Source organism: Bombus vancouverensis, chromosome 6 (genome assembly GCF_051014615.1).
Source record: "Bombus vancouverensis nearcticus chromosome 6, iyBomVanc1_principal, whole genome shotgun sequence".
Classification (NCBI taxonomy): Eukaryota; Metazoa; Arthropoda; class Insecta; order Hymenoptera; family Apidae; genus Bombus; species Bombus vancouverensis.
Window position 1 is genome coordinate 1200148 of NC_134916.1, and position 15779 is coordinate 1215926.

General features: G+C 32.0%; 1 protein-coding gene across 5 annotated transcripts; it reads left to right on the forward strand.

Annotated features, from left to right (window-relative positions):
- Positions 1-90: 90 nt before the first annotated feature.
- LOC117161259 (Histone gene-specific Epigenetic Repressor in late S phase) lies at positions 91-13963 on the forward strand. Of its 5 annotated transcripts, none has more exons than XM_033342644.2 (12): positions 91-438; positions 1184-3620; positions 3698-3831; positions 3939-4074; positions 4200-4358; positions 4727-4865; positions 4954-5183; positions 5468-5790; positions 6466-7890; positions 7969-8128; positions 8205-8373; positions 8763-13963. In XM_033342644.2, the coding sequence occupies exons 2-12, from the start codon at positions 1319-1321 to the stop codon at positions 8947-8949; spliced, it is 5364 nt and encodes a 1787-aa protein (XP_033198535.2). In that variant the 5' UTR covers positions 91-438; positions 1184-1318; the 3' UTR covers positions 8950-13963. The 5 variants fall into 5 exon arrangements, with proteins under 5 accessions (XP_033198535.2, XP_033198540.2, XP_033198536.2 ...); XM_033342649.2 differs by having other exon boundaries at positions 4966-5183; XM_033342645.2 differs by lacking the exon at positions 91-438 and adding an exon at positions 485-642.
- Positions 13964-15779: the final 1816 nt, after the last annotated feature.

The window sequence follows — 15779 nt, forward strand, 5'->3', positions numbered from 1 at the left end:
GAAGTGATTCCATCTGGTGGAGATGTAAAGAAAACCACAGAATATAAAACCACAGAGATAGAATCTGTTATTTGGTATGGTATAAAGGAGGAGTGGGGGAGCGGCGCGAGGAAGAAAATGGCCGACAAGGCAACGGTAAAAGGGCAGGGACGTCGAGTGAGATACGTGTTTCGGGAGAAAGAAATGCGAAATCCGTGTTAGATCTTATGAAACCAGACGGGAAGTATTAGTAAAACGATCGTGTTATTGCTTCTTTTGGTGGTGTGTTCAAATAAAATATTTTCGGACTAGTCTATTGTATTGGTGTATTAATTTATTGTTTAAAAAAGCGTTCGCGGGCCGTGTGTAAGAATAAAAGGGCTTGATAGACGTAAACATAAATTATGCGTTAGTTTATGTATATTTTTTGTCGGCCGATTATACTTATATTCTACACATGTAAGTGATTTTGTTGAAAATATATTACTAGAAACTTTTATAATAGTATATGAGCTTGGCAAAATTTCGTACGTGACAAATTCATCGATCAGTAGAGTAGGTTTATGTTAGCCACTTGTGGCCATCTACGGATACATTTAAAAAGTATCCTGTTGTCCTTGTCCTTTTAATTTCTCTATCTTCAACGTGGGTTCTACATTTTTTGTGAGTTCCCTGTATTTTCTCTATGAAATACGAACGGATTCTAGTGAAAAATTTTGAACAACGAATTTATCTGATGCATGTTATATGATGGAAGTAATGAAATTCAAAGGGATCGATTTGTCAACAAGTCGATGAAAGTTCGCGCATTCGACAATCTCGATCGTAATTCTTCTTCATTTTACCGTAGAATTTGGATACTTTGTTGACTGTTAGGAAATATGGAACTGGTTTCACTTCGTTTTACTTGTACTTTAATTGCCTTTAAACATGGTTTATTTCGAATAACAATATAAAATACTAGTATGTGTGTGTGTCAGTTCGTCGTCATCTTGAAATTCTCATAAAAAAAAGAGAAATAATCGAATTATCTTTGCATTATACAAGTTTTTAATGCATATAAGACAAGTTCTCTTATTGCTAATAATATATCTTCAAAAAAAGTAGATTTCAAAAGTAGTTTACTTTGCTATTATATGTTTTGTGTTATTTTTCTATGATAAAAAAATGCTAATAAATTTTCATGTATTTGTTTTATTTTCAGAGATAGTTTCAAAAAAAGTTACAAGAGTTATAATATTTTACAATGGCAGTTAGGTAGTTTTAATGGTTTGCTCAGCGCTTTTTTAAATATTGAGCACATTTCCATCAAATTGAAAATGTAAAGGAAACAATCATAATGAAGCCACAGAAAAAGGCAGCAGTTGCCCGGAAGGCAACAAAGATGCCAACAATTGCTAAAAAACGTCGATCATTTTTAGAAAAGTCTATATCTGATATAAGAAAAGAGAAAAAGCCTAAGAAGCTTGAGAAGGGGGAGGATGCAAAAAGAAAAATAGAAAGTGATAAAAAGAAATCAGATAAAACTGAGGAAAGAAAGAAGATAGAAGATAAGAAAAAGATTGAAGAAAAGCGAAAAGAAAAATCTGAAAGAGTGGATGAAAAAAAGAAGTGTATAAAAGATTATGAAAAGAAGTGGGAAAAAACTGAGGAAAAGAAATCAGATAAAACAGATGAGAAGATCACAGATGAGTGTACTTGCGACAGTGCAGAGAAAAAGAAACTACAAAAAATGGAAGAGAAGCCAAAAGTAGATAAACAACTAATGGAAAATAAGAAGAAACCTGAAAAACTAGAAGACAAAAAGAAATGTGGTAAATTTGATGATGAAAATGTAGAAGAACAAGCGAAACTTTCAAATGTTACAGAAGAGAATGATTTGCACGAGGATAAGTTAGATCACCTTTGTACCATTGTGAAGAAAAAATGTAAAGATGAGAAAAAGAAAGATTCAAAATTGATGAAGCCTGATATCAAGGAAAATATGAAAATATCTGTGATAAAAGATAAGAAATCAGATCGTAAAAAGCTCCTTGAGAAAGGTATGATAAATACTAAATCTCCCTTAGGACGAACTAAAAAAGATTCTAAGGCAAAATCAATGCAAAAAAAAGGTATTTCTAGAAAGACTGTTTTAGCTAAAAAATCACATTTATCGGTAGTTCAAAACCTGGTGGATAAAAAAATTAAACTAAGCAAATTGGTAAAAGATGAAGAAACATCTGTAAGTGAAGAGGATGAAACAATGAAAAGAACAAAAAGAAAAAATGTTAATATTTCTAAAAACAAAATTATGCAAGAGAAAAAACCAAAATTAGGAAAACATATGAAAGCTAAGTTGCCTTCAAAAAGTAATAAAATAAATACTGCACTAAAAAAAGATGATAAGCTAAAAACACTTGTAGAAAAAGTTATATCTAAGAAAAGATTGGATGCAAAAGAAACAGAAAAATTAACAAATGAACATAAGAAGATTATAACTAAAGATGAATTAAATGAAGAAGTAAATACAACTAATATAAAAAGCGAATTGGAAGACGATAAAGACATTGATAAAAGTAGTAAAGAAGAACAATCTCAGTCAAAATCACAAGATATTAAAAAGATTGTTAAATGCGCTCCAAAAATAGGGAAAAAGATAATGAAAAAGAAAGTTGTGAAAGTACAAATAGAGAACACTAGCCAAACTTCTTCTTCTTCTGAGGAAACATCATCCGAGGAATCTGGTAAACAAATAAAAGTTTGTGAAGATAGCTCAAATGATAACGCATCTTCTAAACAAGAGCAAGTTGATAGTGAAAATATACTTGACACAAACTTGAAAGATGAACCGATTAATGGGGACAATATAAGTGGCAATACGTTATTGTCAGAATCAGAAGATGAAAGTGATGATGAAACAAAAAAAAATAAGCAGAAAGAAATTAAAAAAAAAGAAAGATCCGGTTCACCATCTGATGAACGTGTTAGAAGAATGAGATTGTTTGGATTTTGGAGTGGACCAAAACGATATAGAGTAGCTTCCCTGAATGCATTGGCCAAAGTACATTGTTTATATGAAAATGAAACTGGAGGGGTTTATCTTGGTGGTTTCTGCAAACCAAAGCCTGAAAAGGAAAAACAAAAGAAAAATAAAGAGGAGAAAGAGGAGCAAATTCGTAAAGAAAAAGAAAAGAAGGTAGAAACTAAAGCAGAAGAAAATATCCCAAAAAGGAAACTCAGGAATGTACCAGGATTACGTGGAAAGCATTGGGATATGTTAGAAAGTTCGTCATCTTCATCTTCTTCTGATGATGAGTGTGAACGTGATAAAAATATGGAACATAACAAGAAAAAAATAATCAAACGAAGAAAGAAAAATGAAGAAGTAATGGATCTAAAGGATATGGTTGTTTGTAAAAGAATGGCAAGCCTCAATGCTACAGCTATTCTAGCTGCTTCCTACTCAGATGAAAAAAATCGTTGTGGTAGCAGTTCTGATTGTTCCAGTGAATCAGAAGTGGAAATTATTAAAAAGCGTAAACAAAATGATTCTGACATTGAGAAACGAAAGTCAAGGCAAAATCCAGAACAAGATGAAGTTCTAAAACCATCTAATAAACTTGTTATTGTGAACCAAGACACAGATGTTACTATTACTGGTACGCGATTATATTTCATTAAGTTCACTTTTCACATTTGTTTGCTATTTACATTAGAACAAAATTTTTATTTTAAGGTGTTTATGTTAATCAAACTCGATCTACGCATCATGAAGGTTATTGCAGTATTGCTGGCATGCAATATAGAATAAGTTCAACAAGTCATACTCAAACTGCAGCTACTGCAGTTGCTACTGAGCTCCATGATCAGGTTGGTATTGTTATGTGTTTTCAGAGTTTCTTTATTTTTAAATATAATTTAAAAAAGGTATGTATTAATTTAAAAATTGTTAAATGCATTTATATCTTTTGCGCCAGCAAAAATTGGAGCAACCTTGTAAATCATATACACCATTGGGGGCGCTATCTTCTATGCAACCACCAGGGAGTCAGAGTAATCATCCAAATATGTCACCTAGAAGACATTCTGCATTTTCAGCACCACATCAACATGGTAAACTATCTGTATTATTTATTATAATTATTTATTAAATAAGTGTGAAATATATTGAAAATCAAGTTGATGTTTGAAAGAACAAAAATACATAGAAGTATAATATACACGAAATATAACATTAGGATATTATCAGCCGGCTGGACCACTGATACAGCACCCACCAACTTTACCACCTATTAAGGGACCTCCGCCAGAACCAACACCTACACCTCCACAGAATTCTGAAGGCTCAGATGATTTAGTTGCAACTTCTACAACTTCTGGAGGAACAAGCAGTACAGGTATATTTATATACTAATAACTATTTTACATTACAATCTTAAATTTGATAAATTTCAATTACTTTAATGCTTTGAACAATTTTTTTCATCCATATATTTATTAAGAAGAGTATAGTGTGGTATAAAATCAATGGGATGTACATATATTCCGAATATTTAGATTTACAAATTAACAAAAATTCTTTTTGTTGTACCACTAACTTTAATTTCTAACATTTTATTTAAAAAACTTTCTTAGCCTAAAATTCTTCTAATATCTAAACAATGCATACAATAAAAAATTCAACTTATGAACTTTCTGTAAGGTATTTTTAAAGATTTTGAATTGCTTATCAGTTAACATCTCTACTTTTTTTTTTTTTTTTTAGGAGGTGGATTTTATAGGGCGTATTGCCCTCAATACTATGGTACACCACCACAATATGCAGATTTGTGTTATCCACCAACATATTCTCATCCACATGCTCATCCACCGCCTTATTATAAATATGCACCCACTTATAGAAGGTAAAATATGCTAACCGTGTTATTTTTCGTTACTTTAGCAAAATTATGATTATATTCAATTTTGATTTTTAATGTACTGTAAAAAAAGGTACCTTTTCAGGCAGTATTATGGATATCAGGAATCTGGTGGAGGCGGCGGTCCTGGTAGCGGTGGTACTGCAGGAGGTCCAGCAGTTGTTGATTATCAGCCACCTCCACCGCCACCTGGTGAATACCCTCTGCCACCATATTATGGAGGATATCCTCCACCTCCACCACCACCTCCTCCACCACCCAATCCGGCATACTTGCATTCTCAGGGAAGACCTTTTGTAGATCGTGAGTATCTTAAATAGTTACCAAACATATTTTCGTTATTGTTTGTATAAAATAGTCTATGTACAGGACGATTTTTCCTTCCTAGAAAATCATTATAAATTATGCTGTTAAGATTCATGGTTGTTCTAGTATTAAATTGTTAGTTATTATTAAATACTATGAATTTGAAAATGGTAATCTTATTGAGAAAAAAGAAATGATAGGATAAAGTATGTTGTAGTTGTTTTATTAATTACATTATACGAAATAAAATGAAAATGATATTAGAAAATAATTCGTTTTAGATGCAGCCTTCCAGGGTTGCCCATGCCCGATGCAGTCTTGTCCAAAAAACGTGGATACTGGGCCCCTTATTGGTAATGGTAAGGGAGCGCCAGTGGTATCGGGGCCCGGTCTGTCATTGCCGCCCAGTGCTTTGGTAGGTCCGCCCTCGCCGGCGAGGGGGCTAGCCGGGCTAGCGCCGCCTCACGGTGCCAATGCCTGGGATACGGATCGCGTCCAACTTAACACTCATCGCAACCTGAATCAGAACCAACCGTCGGTCCCTCCGTCTCACAATCTAGTCGGTGGACATAATCGCCCGCAAAATTCGGATTGTAAGAATAAGGTTTGTGTTACGTTTAGAGTATTTTATAACCTGAACCATGCTATCTTATCAATTTTATCGTATGTTATAGTATTCTTGTAATTCGTTAATCGCTCATTTACTGTTGTTTATTTGGTACATTTCTTGTATTATTAACTCTTCAACGACGAAGCAGTTTCATTAATAAACGCACTCCGCGGATGGAGGATTTTCGAAAATGAATAAAAGTTTCAATGCCTACATCGTGAGAAGTGAACATGTAGAAAGTATGCTTTCTGTACTTTAAATTCGTATAAAAATATCTGATGATTTTTCAAGCATTATTTACAAAAGTGATTTTAAATGCGATCATGGCACAATGCGTGTTATCGTACTTCCGACGATAATATCTGAACAAATTAAACACGTGTTATATACGTTGCTTGTCAAACCGATAGGTTTATGAAAGTAATAAATATTTCAGAATTGTTTGTTATAGTCGACTTTTAACTTGAAGTTTATAATGTTATAATATTACAGATTAATGTAGATTTATAAATGAATTATTAAATTTCCATAATATACTCATGCCATGGATCAATATTCAATGAATATAAAATTATAATAACTATATTAACTAATGTAATAGTTTTACAAGTTTATAAGAGATGTATTGACACATTTTGTATTTATAATTCGTAATTACAATTGTTTTAGGATGAGAAAGATTGTTCAGAGGATAAGTTACAAAAGTGCGGATGTCAGAAACATGCATGTACATCAACCTGTGAAGTCAAATTGGAAACTCTTTCACCATCTGAAAAGCTAGCAGTAACAATATGTTCAAGTAACAAATTTCATAATTTTAAGTTGGAAAATAATAATGTGAAATGTGAATCCTGTAGTGTGGAAATGGGCGACAATGTGTCCTGCGTTGCAAATTGTAACGTTAAATGTGAATCAGATTACAAATGCGATATCATGAAATGTGAACAATGTATGAAGGAAGGGCAAATGGCCATTCTTGAAATTGATAAAGATTCTGGAATATTACTTGATGATAAATTGGATGCAGATCCAGATGTTAAGGAGGAATTGAGTGATGTTGTTACGATCGATAGTGAAAGCTGGAAAAAACCGGATTATGAGCCAACTGTACAAGAAACTATCGAGGAAACTATAGATAAAGAAAGTACAGAAAAACCAGAAATAGAAGAAGAACATCCAAAATGTCAAAAAGTATCGAAAAGAAAATTATCTTTGGATAGTTTATCCGATAGTAGGAAAAAAAGGAAAGTAAGCAAAAGGACTCTTTCCGTTGGTTCTTCGCAAGATTTGAATAATAGTGATTTTTCAACCAAAATTTCTATACCAATTTTACCACTTATAAAAAAGGTTGATAACAACAGCGATGAAAGTGTTTCAAAGAAAAAACAACCTAAAAAAGATAATCAAAATCACAAACGTAAAGTAGAGTATCCAAATTGTTCAGAAAATATAACAAAGAAGTCAAAAACTTCTAAACAAAGTACAAGTAACAATATTCCAAATTATTTGAAGCGTGCTGCCAGTGATAATTCTATTATGGAAACTATTAATAATGTTATTCAACAAAGCTTACAGATGACACAGAAAAGAGATCGTAAGAGCAAAAATGTTGAAAAAACAGAGAAAAAGAAAGAGGTAAACTTATTGCCAGCAGCGAAGAAGGTTGTTAAAAAAGTTGATTTAGTAAAAGAATTGACATCAGAAAAATTGTCAAAGGTAATTACCAAGAGTAACCAATCCAAAAGTAGAACGGAAACACGAACAAAATCAAGAACACACGAGAAGAATAAATATAAAGGAAAAGGAAAATCCAAAGTATATGAAGCGAAGACAAAGGATAATGGTAAAAAGCCTGACAGTACAACAAAATCTAAAACATATGACATTCAGGAGTCTTGTAAGAAACCAGCATTGATAAAAAAGAAGCGAAAAAATACGAAGAAACTGTCTGTGAAAAAATCTAGCTCTAAAATCGAAGATTGCTTAGTAGGAAGCGAAAGCCTACTATTAACCAGAAAAACGTTTTTAAAACCCAAATGGAGTAACGGTTGGAGTTGGGAAGGTGATCCATTCGAAGCCAAAGTTTATTTAACGGTAAACATACAACTAACAGATTTATTCATGATATAAAAATATGTTGAACAGCTCTATTTATTTTATTACCTGTCTTAGAACGAAGAATCGGCTATACGTCGATGTTATGCGAGCATGAAACATGAAAGTGGTGATGTTCTAAGACCTCGTGATTGCGTTTTACTAAAAAGTGGCCCACGAAAAGCAGATTTACCATTCGTAGCAAAAATTGCTGCACTATGGGAAAATCCAGATGATGGTTTGTTTCTTAATGGTAGTTCTTAGAGATAATAAAGTAAATTTAAACTAAATAAAACAAATAAGTTTTGTTGTAGGTGAAATGATGTTTTCTTTGTTATGGTACTACAGACCTGAACATACCGAGCAAGGTAGAACTCAATATGATACCGAAGACGAAGTTTTCGCTTCACGGCATCGAGATGCAAATAGTGTTGCTTGTATAGAAGATAAATGTTATATTTTGACATTCAATGAATATTGTCGGTGAGTTATTTCATTTTAAAGGCTCGAAGATATTTTGAGTTCACAAAAAGAAAAAAACTAATTAACTCTAATAATTGTTTATTATCATTATCGACACCTAACGCAGATAAATTCTAGTTAATTCATTGTTGCAAGCACTGTCTATATTTTAACAAAAATACAAAGGTTTAAAGTTTAATATCTCATGATAATTATTGTTCAAATGGAATTGAACAATAATGACAATATAAAACTATAAAAATGTAACTTACTTTTTAATGAATATAACTTGCAACGCAATTTATTTAATGCAGCAGTTAAATATTTTACATAAAAAGGAGTATCAGATTTAAGAAGATAAAACATCTTAAAAAGATAAACATCAATCACAATTTTAATATTATTTATAGGTATCGTAAAAATTTACGAAGAATCGAAGAAGGGTTAGAAAGCCCCGGTTTAATAGTTCCGCCGGGTGATCAACTATATCCAAGAGAAAATCGGCAGCCTCCGATACCAGTACCCTCGGATATGGTTCTCTTTTGTCGACGCGTTTACGATTATCGCGGTAAAAAACTTGTTAAGAATCCTGGATGACTCGATTTTTTATAAACTGCTTCGTGCTGGAACCAATGGAATGCACAAAATTTGCTGCATAAATTGAAACTGAACGTAGGTCTCCCTTCAAGCGTAATAGGCATATTGATGAGATTATTTTGATTTTAAAGATCAATGAATTTTCATCGATGTTTTCGATAATTGTTTTTGAATCTTTATGTATATAGAAAAATGTTTATATAGGTATAAATGCATTTTTTTCTATAATTAAGGGTTACGGATCACGAATAGAATTTTCTACTTGTATGTTACCTATTTTATACAATGGTTATTTGGAAGGTAAATTTCACTGCTTAAAAAGGTCTTACATTTTTAAGGGAAATGAGAATAAATAGATTCTTGACATATAATGACGCAAAATAGTCGAATTCTTAAAGTCATCAATATAAAAAAGATATATAATTAATATTACGTTAAAGTGGGTAATTATTATATATACTTATAAGATAGATATCGTTGCTTTACTTATTTTCTTACTTGCGATACGATAAAAGTCTTCAATTTTTTATTAATTCTGGCAATAAACATTCTGAAACTCATATCTAAATCTATGACGAAGATAGCATAAAAGTGTATAGAATTCGTTATACCGCACCGCGAGTATCCAAATGAATAATCAAGTTATTGCAATATTCAGTATTGCTTGACAATGAAAATACCATTTGACGTGAATCGGATGTTTACGTGTCAAAGCAATCGGTGCGATCATTCTTTCATCAATACGGGTTGTTTTACCGCAAATGGATACGTTTTTAGGGAGATGATAGAATTTGACAATTTTATATAGAGAGTCCTATTTTTTGTGAAATAGTATTTACGATATTTAAACGAGTATTTTTCACATTGGGGATACAAATACGTATATGCTATGTATCATTGTGGCGCCCTTCTTGGAGGGGACCTTCGAACAGTTTCAAGGTAGAAATCAAACGCCTGGGGTATTTGACCATCTAGTGAAAATAGTAATGTATGCACTATGCACTGTGTTCTATGGGTGAGATGAAAGCGGACACCAAGCAGGAAACAGAACACACTTCCATTGTCTTACGATGGTTCACGAGATCCATGCATATGCATTATTTTATTACACAGAGATAATGTAAGTTTCATTTTTAATAACGGTCATTTATAACGAAGTGTTGAGAAATGGAATTGATCTGATTAAAATTTAACTGAAACACTAAGTTTCGCGTACTCGAGCAGTTACAAAACTTTCTTGGAAATTATAGAGTTCTAATTTAAATTTATCAAACTGCCATATCACAGTAAATATTTCATAATTCTTTCCGTTGTAAATTTATAAATATCTATTTATTGCTTTTTACGATTTTAAATGAAATAAAATCTTACCGAGTACGTAGAACTATTATTCAAAAAAGATAGATGATTCGAGTGATTTAGAATGATAATTCACATTCGATCACTGCGTGGAATAAAACGGTATTTTGTAAACTTCTCTTTTGTTTTAATGAAATTATATTTTTCTTATTGCAACTTTTTAATCGGAAAATATTGTCCTTTTTAACGGTATTTGTACTCTAACCCGTCACGTACTTGTACATTTCCTATGACAAGCATTAACGTTTATTTAATTTCTTTAGAATCACAATCTCTATTCTGTTGGGGAAAGTGTGGTCATACCTATAATAATCTCCTGTATCCTTATTATTTCGAGTCATATGTTATTCGTTAGCGTCATATATAGTCAATGTATCGCATCGTAGTATGCCAAAAATGTATTTGTGAATTACAAGGAACCTTACGTTAGCCAATAATATAATTATATTACACGAGAGTTTATAATAATGAGTAGTAGAAACCTTAAGAACGCAATTATTTTTACTGAAATTCCAAATAAGAATATCGTCGAATATCATATATTTTTGATTATTTGTTGAGTGGCGGGTGTTTTGTTAGAAATTATATTATTTAAAATTAATATATTGATGATACGATTATTATTTAATACCTAATATATTGGATATAGATATTAAGTTATTTCCGATAGAACGAAATATTATATGTAGTATAATAGATAGGGGAAGGGCAGAGCGCCCGTGATTGTTCCTGTCCTGTGTATGCGTGTGTGCGATGCGGAAATAATAATGGCAAAACGTTGAAAAAAAAAAAGAAGAAAGAAACAAAAAGAAAAAAATAATTAAGAAATGCAATATGATAAGGAGCATGTTTAAAGATAAAGATTTATATAATATATCAAATCATTTTTTCATTTTTCGAAATCCTTTTATGGCAATTTAATATATTTTATATTTATTATTTTATCTATACCGATCAATTAGATATGATCAATAAATATATTGGTAAGAAAGCATGTTAGCATTATCTACGTGTGTACATACGTAGATGAAGAATTATGTGAGAGTATCATCGTGCGCCGTATGATGGAAGAGAAACGGAGGAATACGAACACGCTTTACCTTTGTATCCTGTTTTAATCGGTAACGATCGAGCCTAAATAAAATGGTAGCGGTATGAACGAAATGCGGCGCATGTAGATGCATCATGTACCGTTCTTGCGATCTTTTACAAATAGTTTTATATTCGTTTTTATCGCATAAGTGAGATCGCATCGCGTATGCGACTATGATGCGCCGATGCATTTTGTCAGGATAATCGAAATTGTCCAAAGGTCGAGCCACAACATGTAAACATTGTGTAACTCGCATATTTGTGTAGATCTAACAATAAGCGCGATTTCACCGCTACGCGTCTCTGACAGAAAGAAAGACGAACCAGCAGCTTTTCTTCACTGCGCAAACGAAACAAATATATAGATATACTTCAACGATGGTTAATGTGGGAACATTGCAGAAAAAAACATGAAACAAAAACGTTGCATATCGTCTGTTCATTTAACGTAGCCGACAAATTTTCATCGAGTATATCGATAAATTTAATCGTTTAAGTCTGTAGAGGTATATGATTCGTGTGTGCGAAGCTCTTCAACTTAAACACCCGGCATTCGCTTTAATCTTTAATGAAAATATGTAGAATTTACCGTTGGCGAACGATTAATCAGTGGACTCTCCGTTAATTACGGCGGAGTCTGTTGATTTCTTCATTCGATTTGTCTTCGTTAATCTCAGCTTTTTGCCAATTGATGTATCCCGTAAACGTGTATGCCTTTTATATTTTCAGTATGATGAAAGTCATGTACTTCTTTTTTTTTTCTTTTTTCCCCGTTCAGTCAATACACATAATACGCACGTATCTGACAAACTAAACGCTTGGCGATATCTCTTCGCTCGTTTTTAACATATTTTTATGTAAGATACCATGTAACGACAAGTTTAATATCGATCGATGTCGATATCGATTCTCCTTTTACGATTCATCGCAGTATTATGTATACATAATATTTTTCTATGTATCGATCAGTTTGAACATATAATTATGGCATACGCGACGAGAATAACAACTTTTATTACTATCACTTTTGTGCATTTTAATGATCATTTTATCGATGATATTGAAATTGAATATCGTTTAATGGCGTTTAAAACAGTCCGAGCAACAATTTCAAATAAATTTTAACGTATAAAAGAGGATATATTTAAGAAATTGTTGTTCTGATTATTTCCCATTAAATTTGAATTATATTCGACATTATAGAAAAATGCTGGTAATCGATTGGTTGAAATACAATTGACATTCATGTGTATACAGGGTGTTTCATGGATTGTAAATTAATCTCTAATGGGGAATTTTAGTACACTGTGCTTTTTGTACTTTGCAAACATATCTTCTTTTATTTTAAACGTATTCTAATCTAATCTAACGAAATCGCCCTCCAGTTTGCTACAATAATTTAATATTTATACAGCTATTAAAATTTTGTCATAAATAGATATCTCGTAGCGTTCTTCTTTTCCATGTTTCGTAAGTGTATTGAATATATGAATATGAATAGTTTAAAGCATAAGTTATTTAGGAAAATAAAAGAAAAATGTGTCGCTGTAAATTGTATTATCATCTATCTTTCATTTTATTCAATTCTTTATATTTATATTTATGCTTATGTTTAATTTGTTAATACCATTATCATTGTTAGCATAGAAAATTGTGGAAATTGATAGAAACACGCTGACAGCGTGTGATGATAATATTTAAGGATAAAGATACTTGATATTGTTACTATAAGAATAACACATTGTACTATACGTTTACTCGAGAATTAAAACGGTTTGGAATTATCTTTTATATACATATGTACCCATATGCTGTAAATTTGTAGCGATAATGCAATTTATAAGTTATGAAACACTCTGTATGTTTTGACGTTTCTGTTCTTTGTTGTCCATAAAAGTTATCGGCTGGGGCCAGAGGTAAAAAGAGAAACATTGTACGAAGCGATCATCGATACTATTTTTATTACTGTCACCGAAAACATTGTCGTAGCAACAATTTAAAATCGTAAATACAGATTTACTAGTAAATATTGAACAGACAAATAATGGCGGGCGTTTCTCTGTTTTATTTGTTCAATAAGCAAGAGAAAAGGAACGCATAGATACGTGATTTGACTTTCCAGACATTTCTTAATAATTACAACGCGTGGCTTGTTAAATACGATAAAGAGACTTAAATATGTATAGAGAAAGGAAAAGCAGGAAAAGTGTGGTACATACCTATTACGAGTTTTAATATATTTAATCACATTAGAAACGTTTCTACAGTTAATTTCTGTAAATTGCAGTGCAAGGTAAGTACTACATACCTATATATACATTTACCATCTACGAGTACCTACGTAACATATAATGCGTGGACTATGCGGTAAACGAGGCAGTTTTAAATCGCAATCGATATAGTTTTGTATAAGTGATATTACACAAAGTTATTCGATACAAAATGTATTAAACAGAACTATCTATTGGAATGTCGATGTTTTTACAGCAATGTAGACGATATAAAAAAATATGTAAAATTAAAATGAAGCTTTGAGCTTGTTCAATTAAAAACGTTCGTAATATTTTATGTACTTTAATTGATATGCATTGATATTTTACGTGATGTACAGTTTCATTTATTTTTTGTTATCACCTCTATCATGTATTTTTCGTATTTAGGCGTATAGGCATGTATAAATTTTGAAAACCTAGAATTGTTTTTCCTCTTTTAGATTCAAATATCGTTCGCTCAAGTTTTTATTTTTTTTTTTTTTTACAGTTTGATCTATCGTTAAAAGTTAAGCAGTTCGTGGAAGAAGAGAAAAAGGAAGAGGACGCGTTAGTATTAAATTTAAGTTAAGCACCGGAAGTTCGCTGAAAGACCTCCGGAAAGAGGGAAAAAAGGCCAAACGAAAGATATTCCGAGAGGTATAGGATTGGTCATTTGTCGATCGGTCTAAAGTCTAAAGTTTTAATCCGGACCAAGATGCCTAAGCCGAAAAGCCTAAAACCGAGAATGTCATCACGCCCGCTCGTGCTCGCCTAGCCATTCCTTCAGATTACATTAATTCGATTAACGAATGCCGTTTATCGTGCACGCCCCACCTCACGATCCTACGAGAACATTCTTTTTTTCCTGATTGCCATCTGAACGATCAACCTGGAGCCTGGCCAAGCGATATAATTCTCCGACTGAGAAAGTTTGAAATTTCATTTTTCATCCATCTCCATCTCTGGCAATTCTTTGTTCTTGTATCGGCAATACCTTTATAACATTTATGCAAATGTCATAAAAACAATAATTAGGTACACGTTATCTATTATTGGTAGAAATTAGGTATTTGTCTATATACGTATAGCTACATAAGTGATGATTTTTTAATTATTTGTATGAAAGTATTTATACACGAGAGATATCTGTTATTTTATCTGTTATGTTTTTCTGTGTCTAATAATCAGGAGGGGAAGAATAATAGTTTTCGTATAGATTTACCGAACAACTTCATAAAAAAGGAAAAAGAATGGAAATTAACAATCTTATAACGTAATAAATTTTATTCCAATTGCCGCTATATAATAAAGGATGTTTCATAGTAACCTTCAGGCTAGACTCTACACTTTATAACGTAATAATACAGGTATACGTAACCATATATTTATCTTAAATAAATATCCTACTTTAACTTCGCAGAAGACGCGTAGCGGAGTTTTTACGTAAATAATACGTATATGTATAACAGGTATGTATTAGGTTGTCCGAAAAGTGTCTTTCTTTTACAGACCCGGCTTTTACAACGATGCATCTTTATACAAACGTGAAACCTAATCTGTCAAATGTTGTGATCTTTATTTCGATAGAACAAAATGCATCATAAATAATTCGATAAAATAATATAAAACGGCAAATGTTGTGCATCCATCATTTCCCTATAAAACGAAAGAAACTTTTCGGACGACCTAATACATAGAACTATTTCAAAATGAAATCGGTTTCTTAAAATGAACGCAGGTTGCTATAGTGTAGAATCTATAGAGAAGGAGACTGCCATTGAATGAATTGAATTGTTGAGTCGAGGGATGAGTTGGAATATCGCGATAATGCTTCTGATACCTTTTGCAAAGAATTTTACTCGTCGAGAAGTAGCTCTTTTCTACATTTGACAAAGGTTTGCAGGCAAATGTTAAATATCTCGACCAGATACATCTAAAACTCTAAACGATATTTTCGAATACGTTACTATCTTTTTTTGTATCGCTTCCATAAATAGATTGACCTAAAAAAATGTACGTGAATAAATGTACGTTAAGAGGTAAGACACTCAAGAAATGAAAATAACGTAATAAACATGTAAGTACATTTTTTTCTAATATTTTCTGAAAGTACTCCTATTTCTAACA